Here is a 12,784-nt window from a genome sequence, read left to right as displayed (position 1 = left end):
TTAAAAAAAACAAACCTAATATTATTACTAATAAATCTGTTGCATTTGGTTCCCGCCAACCAGCGACCGATATAAATGTGTTATGCTTCAGAGGTTGGAGGGGTTTATAGAGGAAGTCGTGTATTTGGCGAGCATTATAGGCGGTGACACACGGTTACTTCTGGACTGACACCACCATATGGGAGTTTGGTGCACCACAAAGCACAGGAAGTTATCAGCTCACAAGGTTTCTGTCAGGATTTGTACACCACATTATAAAACGTACACCAGACTGCCCCTCCCTCCTTTATATAAATGCCAAATAAACATAAAATTCCATAAATTCATTGCATATTCCCTTACCAAACACTGCACATCCCATCCACCTGGAAGGCTGAACACACCTGCATACAATCACAGCACGTGCAATGTCCTAATCTGACGCTAGAGGGCGGTAGCGCTCAATTATTGTTTAACCATTGACCTAGCAGCCACAGAAAAAAGTAGAGGGCCGCTCTCATTAGAAAAACTGTCTCCATAATGTGTGGCGGTTTGCAATGTAAGGAAATAGAGTTTAGTCTACAGAAAAATGGCGACCACAGCTATCTGTATGGGAAGAATTATATATTTAAAAAAAATGTTTGTTTATCTTCACGCAAGTTTTTGAGGGTGGTAAATGAAGGAAACATTTATTTTCTGTTAGGTTCTTTTTTTAGTGTTCATGAGGTGGGAGGTACTGGCGTCGCTGCCTCCCCGTTGCCTTGGTTACGCCTGAACGCGGAAGCTGAGGAGGCTCGTGGTGAACACATCCTAACAGATGATTGGCAGGTGACAGCTGAGGGGGGGTCAGTGTGGGCTGAATTCCCAGTGATCCTGAAGAAGAGTGACTTGCAGGCTTCTGTGTGCTCACATAGCATAGAGTGTCAGGGCAACCCTTGGCATTGGTGCATTCACATAGCATAGAGTGTCATGGCCACCGTTCTAAGTCAGTGACTTGCAGATACCTTCTGACTTTACACTGAACATCCTTGCTGAATAATAGTTTTGGGTCATAGTTTCAGAAAATGAGGCCGCATTCGGCTCTAGATTTGTGTTACCCATGACGATTGCTTGTGGGTGAAAATCCAATGTCTGTACAGCTGCCATGAAGTAACCCAATAGCAGACATTGTTTTTTAATGGGTAGGATGCAGCGGGGAGCCTCATGCTCGCCCCCCCCCCATCTATAGATAATCTTATATATACAGCGCTTGTTTGCTCCCACTGGCTCATTAGGTCGCATTAACTGAGGGTGTGTACAAAACAACGCGGAGATAGAGTTCTGCTTTGAAATCCTGCGATCAGGCAGGTGATGTCCCATAAAGCAGCGGTCGCCAACCTTTTCAGAACCACGGACCACTAGAATTACCGACTCCGTGCATGTGCGGGGAGCCGGGTGTCACTTAAAGTGGAAGAAACTTCCCCCAGAGTGATGTCATGATGCAGAACGGCCCACTCTCCCATCGCAGGTCTGCCAGAGACACAACCCGCCCTAAGCCTGCGATCCGTACGGGGGACATGGTCTGCGGCTCTGGACGGACAGTGATCTGGACTACAAACATTTTCTTGCGGATGACCAGTTGGCGACCACTGCCATAAAGCATACCTGCCTGCATGTTCAGTGTTGGGTATAATGTGCCGGCCCCCGGCTGCATCCCCCCCGGCTGCCAGGACTGAATAATCTCCAGCGTGTATGAGCTATGTGCTATGTCATCCCAGCCAATTATGATGGCTAAGGATCAACACAAAGTATAGGTCACACATCCCAGGAGGCTGTGGCTGCTCCTGCGCATGCCTGAGATCGCGCATGCGTCATTAAAGGGCTTTCCTCTAATGTAAGACAAAACCAAGTGCTCAATCTCTTGCATGCGCAGTAAGATCTGCACGTTTTTACAGTTAGACATCAGGAAGAACCTGAAAGAATATGGTGCTGTTGGACAGAACAACGAGTCCTGGAAGAAGAGCAAAGCCGAGACAGCGTTGGATTTGCTGGGCACAGTGTTGCATGGATCAGGGGCTTTTAACCTCCCAAGTGGTAACCCTAAGTGAGGCTTGGGGTAAAAAAAAAACATGCTGAAAGGGGTATTCCCGAGCCAGACTCGGGGTAGCTAAAAACATAAAGAATAATGACCTAGTCCCATCGTGCCCTCCAGTGTTCGGCCCGTCGGATCCCATCCTCTGGCCACGTCCTCTTCCTTCGATCTGTCCCCCGCGAGTGCGCTGACGTTCCCCGGACGTTCCTGGTGACATTGGTGCATGCATCGGTGCGTGCGGGAGCGTGGCGGGAAATTTAAATTATTTTGTATTGAATTCACTACAAAGTAATAATTATTATATATATATATATTTATTATATATGCTACTGTAAAGTTATATTACAGGTTTCAGTAATTTTTTGCACCCTTGTTTTAACAGATTTTTGTGTTTTTTTATTTAAAATTATTAAATTTATTAAATATTGGACATATTTCAGTGAATTATGCCTCCAGGCCTACAATGTAAAATAAATTTTCATGAAAGACAATGTACCGCTTTTATACTTATAAATCCAGATAGAAATGAACAGCCCAGGAGGTTAGCAGGTAAAGGTAATGGTATTGTTTTTGTTTAGCTTAAACCAGTGAAAGATTACTTGGAAACAAATAACAGCAGTACTGTTTATTTTCTAGAACGCAGAAGAAAGATGTCTTCATATACAGCCCGGGAAGAAGAGTTGGAAAGATTACACAGAGTCATGTAGGTTTGATTGCTTCTTGAGGTTTTATCTGGTATTGGCAGATCTTACCCCCAAAGCTAAAATAAGCGTTAACCCCCAACTCTAACCTAATCTGATGGTAACACTCAGCTGTATATTTATAAATGATTTAACTTCTGTTTGGCTGGATTTCCACTCACAGCCATCAGATTCCCTATTCATTGCTTATTTCAATGCATATTAAAGCTAAGACTCATTCTGCCACCTAGTGGACAATTATCAAGAGCACAGCAGACATAATAGTAAGTGGTATACAGATAGTCCCAGGATTACATACGAAATAAGGACTAGGTTTGTTCTTAAGTTGAATTTGGATCTAAGTTGGAACAGGTACATTATATTAATAAATGCAATTAGGACAGAGGTTTGTCTCAACATATTATTAGGCAGTGTGGTGTCAGTTACTGTATAAAATCATCACTACGAGTTAATCACAAACAAAGCAAAAAAAAAAAAAAAATCTTTATGGAGCCTAGACATTCATTAACTTCTGGAGCAAGCTGAGCTTTGATCTGCAAAAAGAAACAACTGCAGAGTTTTGGTCATTAAAGAGTTACAAGAGGCTGCAGAAAGAGCTCAGTCCCCTAGGATCACCCTCAACCTCAGCTGTTTTTAGCAAAAGATTTCTTCTGCAAGTCATGCGATCCGCCCCGTTATCAAGCCTCTTTCCTGCACACTAACGAGCAGGGAAGCCCAGTTCATATATAGGAGATGTCCATTTGTTGGATGTCCTTAACTCAGGGACTGCCTGTATCTCCTAATAAATAAAGGAACAAGTCTAGGTTGTATTGTCAGGATTCATTTGTAAATACACCCCTAAGAGGTATATTTAGATTGAGATCAGATATTGCCATCCGCTTTCCATTATTTAGCTGCCATGTTTACGCCATCTAATTCACAAAACTGGGCTGCAGTATTTGGGCAGTGACAATTTACAGGGCTCTATTCATTAAACGGGGAATCGGACATTCCCTCAAACATTTCCTGGTGGGAAGCAGATATTGCAATTGAAATAGATGGACCTGTACGATTCCCACAAGGGAATGTTTGAGGGAATGTCTGATTCCCTGTTTAATAAATAGAGACTATGGCGTTCTCTTTGCTCAGTGGATTTGAGAGAGCTATGTGACTAGAGGAGTGAAGGTCATGTGACTTTGACAGGACCCATGACGGGGCCCTTCTGATTTTTTTATTTAATGATCTGCACCAGATTAATGCTCCAAAAGCTAAAACAAAGCACATTGGTACAGCACATCGCTATGCACTATTTTTTAAGTAAACCTCTAAATGTGACCCCTTTTACTTCACATTCATTTCACTTTGTTCTTAAGAGCCTTTGCATGAAAACCCCCTCACTCTGCTGGCACCAGGTGCTGGACCCTGAACACAAGGTAAAGGGACTGGGAGCTGAACAAATCATTTTTCAGGTGATGATTTTTTCTTCCTTTTCATTAGACTTGATGAAAAGAATAAACTGACTGAAGAGATGAAGATCCATGAAGAGGAGACGGCAAAGGACAGTCAAGTATCAGAGGCAGCACATAGGAGAAATCTGAAGATTCTTAGAGTAAGTTCTGTACAAGGTCCCAATCCTGGGAATGTACACATGAGGAACCATTCGCTTTATTTTCCCTAAGGTGGTTCTGTGTGTTGTGAACCCTGCAGTATGATCCTAACTCCATCTAAAATCTGAGCATCACCCTACAAGGGAAAGTTTTGCTGCTACCCTGTATAGAGTCTCCAATCTATGTTGGCTTTCAGTAACAGCATTGTTGTGAGCAGGGGGTGCATTGCTGTAGGATGACAAGGTTGAGACTGCTATCCCCCTGTTAAGGTGCCCACTCATACCAGCTTTATTGGGCAACATTACCAAATAAATTCCCAAATCAAGAGCTCCACTAAAACAGTTTGTGTTGTGGTGCAAACAAACCCTACGTTAAACGCTTTATATTTTATTTCTGTGGATGGTTTAAATTATTAATTTGCTGCTTTAAAAATGAAAAGAGTAGCTTTTACTGCGATACTCATTTTTAATCTAGCTCTGTCCCCCCTCAGTAACTATTTCCACTGTTTGGTGTTGAAGACATCTGAGAATAAGTAGCCTGGATCTGCAATCAGGCATTATACTTGTGTATGAAAATATACATAATAAAGTAAATAAAGGGGTGTAGAGTACCTTGGGAATTACACCTACAAGTTGGCCTGGAGCGTTTTAAAAAAATGCACACACCAACTGGGTTTCCCATGAGCGAGAATGAAATTGTTCGAATTTACAGACACTTTAAACTGAATTCTCTGAATTACTTCCTCCTATGAATTACATTTTTTTCAGGATTTGCGAACATTGCTGAAACATCTAAAACGAAGATTACAAGTTGTTCCTGATCCTTCCATTGCCAAACTAGAGGTTGGTAAAAAGCAGCTTACATTGTCTATAGCAGACACACATGTCAGCATTTGTAAATGTAAGGACATGCATGACAATATAAGTCCTCTCTATGAAACTAAATATTCACCTCTATGTGCCCTGGGAAGAACTGGGGAAACACATTCACCACTGACTAGCCTTCTTTAAATTAGTCCAACTTTCTAAATCTAGGCAAAACTTTTTTGGACAGAGTGGAGAAGTCATAAATTATGGTTTGTGCCCCCATTGGAAAGAATTCTCAATTCCCGCTGGGATGGGAAATCAGTAGTTGTAATCTGAGGAAGAGTTAGAACCTATGTTACTTATTACTGTATATATCTTAGTTCACACTCCCCTCACACTCTGCTGTCACAGGGATTCAAAGGAACAAGAAAAAAGAATAATTCTCCCCAGTGGGGTCACAAACAGCAATACAATCTGGGCTGTTGTAATGCGTGGGGAGCTGTGTGTCACTCAAAGAGGAAGAAACTTCCCCCATAGTGATGTCATGATGCCAGAACCCATCCACTTGGGAGAGTGGGTGGGTTGTGTCCAGACACAACCCATCCTCTTCCCTGAGCCTGCGTTCCGTACGGGGGATATGGTCCACCGCTCTGGCTGGTGCGCCCCTGTAAGCCGGGTCCTACTCCTGCCTGCACCGGCCAGAGCCACTGACCATGTCCCCCGTACGGAGCAAGCAAGTAGTAGGTAGTAAGCTCAGACCTAAACAGAAACACATAGACAAGCTGTAAATTTTTTTTAATAATGGACAAGTCTGGCCAGATTCAGCATTTTGTATGGGTACAGTAAATATAAATGTGAACCTTATTTCATTCCGTAGTGTCCTGGCTAAGCCCTCTGTCAGTGTACATCCATGTGAAACACAAGAATTATGAAGAAGGTGTTTTGAGAATGTCCCTCTTCAGGAACCAGATAGAGATCTTGTATTAGCATCAGAAAGCTCCCATGTACCCAGATGTGTTGGAACTTTGCATTTCAGATGTCCCATTATTCAGCTGTTTGGTAATCTGCTGTAGGAACCCATAGGCACCTCTTGATGCCTGCACTTTAAATCTGTAGCAGTTTTTTTTTTGTTCTCTGTGAGTCTTTGTAAGTTGGCCTGCTGCTCTCTGAATGAAACTTGTAAGCAGAATAGGTTTTATCACATTAGTCAAACACTGTTAATTTGTTGTGTGTTACAGAACCAGTACTGGGCATCTGTGGAAGAAGAGTTTCCTAAGTGGGAGCTGTTTCTACTGGGAAAAGCTCAACAACCTTTTGGTGTAAAACAAAGCTACAGTTCAAAGACGGAGCAGAGACTTTCCCAGACTATGGAGGCTCCAAAGAGAAAGAGTCTTCCTCCTTCTGGCTTCAGTTCAAACACCTTGCCAAATTTTCACCGAGGTAGAGACATGAATTAGATCGGGACTTCACTCCATGACAACTGCAAAACATGTTAATGAAGCACAGTAATGTCAGTATGTTTTTAGTGATGGGCAAAACTTACAGTAAAACTGTCCTTACCTATAGGAAATTGGCCTAAACTGACCCTTAAAAACATAATAAATTTCAGGTAAAATCATAGAACAAAAAGTAATTTATTTTTTTATTAATTCTATTTTTCATAAATTATTTTTATTCACCTGCAGTTTGCCAACGAACTTGCTAGAAAATTTGACATCTGTAGGAGAGTCAATTGCCTAGCAAGTCTCCCTTCCTTTTTGCACATTATATGAGAGTGACTAATTACCGTCTGTGCTGACCCAGCACCTTTGCCTCCTATCTCCCTACATACCCAAGTGAGAAGTAAAGAGAAAATCTAGTGTCACCTGAGTGATTTGAGACTGCTGGGGCACACACCCAAGACAGCAACACCCAACAACAATGTAAGGCTTTTGGATGTATACAGAATAGAGGCTTAAGGAAAATTAAAGCGTAAGTAAACCGAAAAAAACTAATCTTTACCATAGCAGACCTGTCGATCCCTCCAGAGGTTTTCTGGATTGGGTCCCGTGTCGTCCTAGGATTCTCCTTGGACCCAGCGTGGAGGAAGCACTGGGCGGCACCATCTTCTTTCCCCTTCTTTCACCTCCTTCTTACATCATATTGGGTGACGTTGATGGGAAAAAAAAGTGCCAATCTCACTGAAAATTTTTTCCCCCATGGAAGAAAAGCGCTTTCTGGGCATGCTGCATCTCGGAGCAGCCAGAAGCTTCCCAGAATGCATGATATATGTATCCCGAGAAGCTCTGCCTGGGAAGGGTAGAGACTTTACCCTTTTTATTTTATTTTTATTTTTTTAAAGGGTTTTAAACCCCCTTCCCAAAAATAAATTGGTAATTTTTACCTTACATAAAAGTGTTGTATACCCTTTTTTTAAAAAAAATTTAGTTTAGGTCTGATTTAAGTAAACAACAAAGCACAGACTCACGTACAATAATTATCCAATATACCTGTATCAAAAGATAATTATTATAAACTAATTAAAATAAAAAATGACCCTGAAAGTTGAGGGAAGGGGAAAGGTTGTAGAGCAGGGAAAATGAATTATACAGTTGTTTACTAAACCTTTCTGATACCTGATATCTGGGGGGCCTGCCAGTAGCATACTATTTGTCCTGGAGGTACAGCACTGCTCTGTATCTATGGAGGAACATTTTGCCGCCTTTGGTGGCTCTTCTGATTTGGACTACAGTAACCCACCTAACATTTTCATTATATAGAAGGGATGTTTTCTGTGGTTAACAGATGATAGCTGGGAGGGCAGATAGCATTTAGTTCACTACATAGGAAGTTACATGGATACTGGTTTTCTAGCAGGATTAAGGAGGGAGGAGTTCTTTGCTCTTGCAGCCTAAAGAATACAAATCCTGCCACCGCATCTAAAGATTGGAAAGCATAAAAGTAAGACATTATTGTTCTTGGGTTTACTAAGGTCTATTTATAAATGCTTTCACACAACTTTTATTCAGGATTCACACATTTTCCAGCTAATTCCAATTAGAAAAATATGTGATTTGGGTGGAACTTGTGTGAATCCTGTGTGAAAACATTTTTAATTTTACTTTTTAGTGTTTAGATTGGGGATATGGTTAAGTGTGAGGATGAACATAATGTTACGGGGATACTTGTGGGTGCTTAGAGTGAAATTCACAGTTCTCGTATGTGCTGAAAACTCTGGGCCCAGATACCCTGTGCTAAGCTGCAAGCAGCAACTGTGAACATAGCAACTATTACACAAATACATTTTTTTATATTCCTACAAAAAAACTGGATGAAGTTTGGTAGGTTACTTCTAGTCCTAAAGGGTAATCGTGTATGATATGTACATATCTCTGGTCCTCATCCATTACAGATTGCTGATCAGAGCTTGCCTGCAGCAATTATACGGCATGTTTGATTAACGCAGGCTTAAATGGATTTATCAGAACTGTTCATTAATTCCTTGATGGCCACCAGATGTCATTGTAACATTCAATAGATTATAACAGAAACATCATTTGCTAAGCCAAATAACTGTTGATTAAACACATACTAATAGTGTCTACCAAATGGAAGAAAATCTAGAAATAAGCAGTGAAACAGCTTTAATTGCAGTGTCAAATTAAGAAAAAAAAAATAGGAATGGGAATGGATGCAGAAAAGGAAAGAAGAACACAAAGCCTGAATTGGGTATCTGTGCTGTGTGAAACCAAAATAAACTGAAGAGGGCAAGGAGAGAGCGCTGCCATCTACTATTGTTTTTAAAGTGAACCTGTCATGAGAGATATATGGGGGGGTTGCCGTTGCTTTTTTTCTTCCTAAAATGCTAGTTTCATGGCCTTCCCTCTCTTTTTAATCAGGTGCTTTCTGATCAATTCTATGTACAGGTTGTACGGAACATATTGTATGGAGCTCATAAATGATTTTGATTAGAAGTTAAAAAAAAGTTAAACTTGCATTCTTCGGATACATATAAGCATTGGTGATTTCATATCATGGGTCTATGTTAACATTTATTCTTTTAACATTTATATAAGGCATTCAAAAATAAATTATATAAACAATGTTTTATGTTGTTCTAAATTCTGTGGTTCACGATCATGTTTTTTGGGATTACAATGTTCTCACATCTCTACTAGCAGACTCGACAAAAGGGATCAATACACTGATAAGTAATCAAACCTGCTCACTCTACTGGCTTCTTCTGTCAGCACATGTGCATAAAGCAAAGTCTGGTTGGATCTTATTGCTGCCTTTTAATCTGTGAGCAACTGTACAAAGAATGCCAGCAGGCCAAAACCAAGAGAGTGGAACTGTAATGGAGCAATTGAGAGGACAAATAATAGCCTGACAGGTTTAAACCCCTACTTTTTAGAGTTTATTAAAATACTGTAGCTCATTGCAGATCCAATGTAATAATAGGTAAATTACATTGCTTTCAATGGGTGCAGTGCATTGCTTTGCTCTGGGTGAAATTAGGACAAGCTGCATTTAAACACAGTGCAAGTCAACTCTGAACAAAAAAGTGATGTGACTACTGCTGGGAAAAACAAGAAAATAGCAACCCAATGCACAACAACACATTTCAAGTATTAAACATGTCAACAATGAGTGCAGTGCACATGGTGAATCCTTACTGTGTCCCTATTTGAGAGACGTGGACATCTACTGCAATGAAAATCCACCACAGTATCTGTTTCATACTCTACCCAATACTAAAAAAATAGTTTGGGCTAGAGTTTATTGCCTTTTGATTGATCTTCATGCAAAAACGTAAATCTATTCCCCTCTAACCCAAGACCCTAATCTAAGACCCTACTGCTGAGGATCCCATAGAAAGTGTCCACATTATTCAGGCAATGATCTGGACATCCAAAGAAGGGAAGTGAACAGAAAACTGTGTAAAAGCAGACTTAGGCTACAAACACACGTCAGATGATTCTCATCCAATAAATACCTCAGGGATGATATCGGACGAGAATCTGGTGTTTGTACAGAGCTCACTATTAATGGATCTGTCCTGGAGGATACACAAACAATCGTAATGAAAGTGAAGGGGAGAGAGCACAGCGGGGTATGGCTCCGTCATTCCCCCCTCCCCTCTCCATAGAGCAGGACGGTGCTGTATGTACAGAGCTCATTCAGTCTTTTGTCGTTGGAATGGATCGTGAAAGATTCTTTCAATAATTATTGATAATACGATAATTATTGCACATTACATAGTTACCAAGCTACATAGGAGGTTAGGTTGAAAAAAGACATAAATCCATCAAGTTCAACCACTTGGTAAAAATATATATCACAGATTATTACAACTAAGACATAGTTGGTCCAGAGGAAGGCAAAAAAAACCCTGGTACAATTTGCTTCAACAGGGGAAAAAAAATCCTTCCTGATTCCATGAGGCAATCAGATGTTCCCTGGATCAACAGTCACTGTTATTTTTACTAAAGTCTTAAACCCCAGGTATATTCTGTCCACTGTTGTTTAATCTGGCTTTAGACCCACTGCTGAGACTTCTCGAATATTCCCCGGATTTTCTGGGCGTACAAATAGGTACTAAGAGGGTGAAAATAACGGCATTTGCAGACGATTTCTTACTTTATATTACTGACCCAAAAACTAGCCTCCTGGCCATCCTGAATTTTTTTACTCAGTACGGCTCAGTCTCCGGATACTCTATCAATTTGGATAACTCTAAAGCCCTATACTTGACCAATTGTGTTAGACCTGCATGGGGTTCTTTATATCCTGTGGTTTAATGCAATGAGAGACTGCAATACCTGGGAGTCCAAATCACTAAAAAACCGACCAGTTATATTCTGTGCTTTTATAAAAACATCCAGCCTTTTCTTAAAGCAATCTATATTAGTTGCTGAAACTACTTCCTGAGGGAGCCGATTCCACATTTTCACAGACCTTACAGTGAAGAATCCCTTCCTTATCCGGAGCTTAAACTTCTTTTCCTCCAGACGCAAAGTGTGCCCTCTTGTTCTTTGTAATGTTCTCTATATGGACCGTTTATATATTTATACAGGGTGACCAAATTCCCCCTTAAACGTCTCTTCTCAAGGGAGAATAGATTTAGTTCAGCTAATCTCTCCTCATTGCTGAGCTCCTCCATTTCTTTTATTAGTTTAGTTGCCCTTCTCTGCACACTCTCCAATTCCACAATTTGCTTTTTGTGGACTTGTGCCCAAAACTAGACTGCATATTCCAGATGTGGTCTGACCAATGCTTTGTACAGGGGCAGGATTGTGTATGTAGCCTTAGGACTGGAGCGGCTCATGACCACAGATTTAGGAAAATAAAAAGGTTTTTTTTTAATGCCAGCATTTAGTTAGATGGGTTGAGACTGCATTAAATGGTTTTTTTCTGACTGTTGGTCTGCATTACCAAACATTTGTAACTAAACTGCTCTTTTAATATGCATAATAAAGTGGCAACATTAGTGGCTTAGGTAATCTATATCTTGTGTTAACATTTTGTGATAAAGATTTTACATACAATATTTATACGTATCAGTGAAATGTTAGTAACTTAACAGCCACTTTATTAGTAAGTGGTTTCGTTTTCTAGGTCTTGAATTGAATAAAATGACTGTATCGTGACAAGTACAATTTATAAATCCAGCAGACGTCCTGGGGTAGTCTCATAGAACAGACTGAACTGCTGAGGCATGTGTAGATTTCCTCTCTTCCTAATACATCCCGGTATAAGTAGGGATAAATTAGGCAGCTGTGAGCCCCCCACAGTTCCTAGCCCCAAGCTACTGCTCCAACCACCCTGTAATCCACCATTGTACAGATTAACTGCTAATACACAGCTGGTTGAATTGGCCAGTGAACAAATACCAGGTAATCCATGGACTGGATAAGTCTTATTTTACAATTTGAATGATGATTTTACTTTAGTAAACTTTCCAACACCAAATTTTTGCTTGATGGGCTCATGAATTACCTAGGGGCAATACATTGTCACATAAACTATCAAACCTGGCCAACAGACTATTATCCTTGACTGTGATGTTTTAATCATCTTGTGTTGTTGTTGATACCCCCAAGCTATTTATTTTGTCTTTGCCCCTGCCAAAACTTATTGCTCAGTGATCAGTCCAGGATCGCTCCTGTAATTCTACATACACCTGCAGATCTATTTCTATAGGACGTGAAAATGCTTCATAGGTAAAAAGGGGGGAAAAACACATGGGTTGGACCTTTGTGATGTCTCGTGAATCATTAAGTATGGTATGGAGGTTGAGACAATCTCTTTGTGGGGTAGTAGTTTTTTCTTAACGTTGGGAGAAATATCTTTCCACATTCATCTTTAATTCTTGTCAGTTACTCTTGACTTGTTTTTGCTGTGGTTTGTGATGTTGTAAAATGATTCTGTTATGTGGTAGACAAAGCCCTCAGGAAGCTTTACAGTAGAGGTGCAATGGCAATTGGTGGTAAACACTAAACTAATAGAAATATTCACTAAGATGTCTGATTTGATGAATATATCCTGTTTGTCAATTGGTTGTACTGTACGTCTTCATTGCTATGTTTCCTATTGTGATTGTTTTATGTTGTCCTGCCTTCAATAAAAATATTTTTTTTTTAAAAAAAGATGTCTGATTTA

General features: G+C 40.4%; 1 protein-coding gene across 1 annotated transcript; it reads left to right on the top strand.

The window, feature by feature from the left end:
* Positions 1–662: 662 nt before the first annotated feature.
* CEP15 (centrosomal protein 15) lies at positions 663–9,227 on the top strand. Its single transcript, XM_072420855.1, has 5 exons — positions 663–807; positions 2,687–2,753; positions 4,228–4,339; positions 5,105–5,179; positions 6,382–9,227. Exons 2-5 carry the CDS (start codon positions 2,701–2,703, stop codon positions 6,598–6,600), a joined length of 459 nt encoding a protein of 152 aa, XP_072276956.1. The 5' UTR covers positions 663–807; positions 2,687–2,700; the 3' UTR covers positions 6,601–9,227.
* The last annotated feature ends 3,557 nt before the right edge of the window (positions 9,228–12,784 follow it).

This window comes from Pyxicephalus adspersus, chromosome 8, assembly GCF_032062135.1.
Source record: "Pyxicephalus adspersus chromosome 8, UCB_Pads_2.0, whole genome shotgun sequence".
Taxonomy (NCBI): domain Eukaryota; kingdom Metazoa; phylum Chordata; class Amphibia; order Anura; family Pyxicephalidae; genus Pyxicephalus; species Pyxicephalus adspersus.
This window is presented reverse-complemented; position numbering and strand designations above follow the sequence as displayed.

Coding starts and splice junctions, on each gene's coding strand:
- CEP15 (XM_072420855.1), top strand. CDS start 2,701: ATGTCTTCATATACAGCCCGGGAAGAAGAGTTGGAAAGATTACACAGA. Junction 2,754..4,227: donor GAAAGATTACACAGAGTCAT/GTAGGTTTGATT, acceptor CCTTTTCATTAG/ACTTGATGAAAAGAATAAAC. Junction 5,180..6,381: donor CTTCCATTGCCAAACTAGAG/GTTGGTAAAAAG, acceptor TGTGTGTTACAG/AACCAGTACTGGGCATCTGT.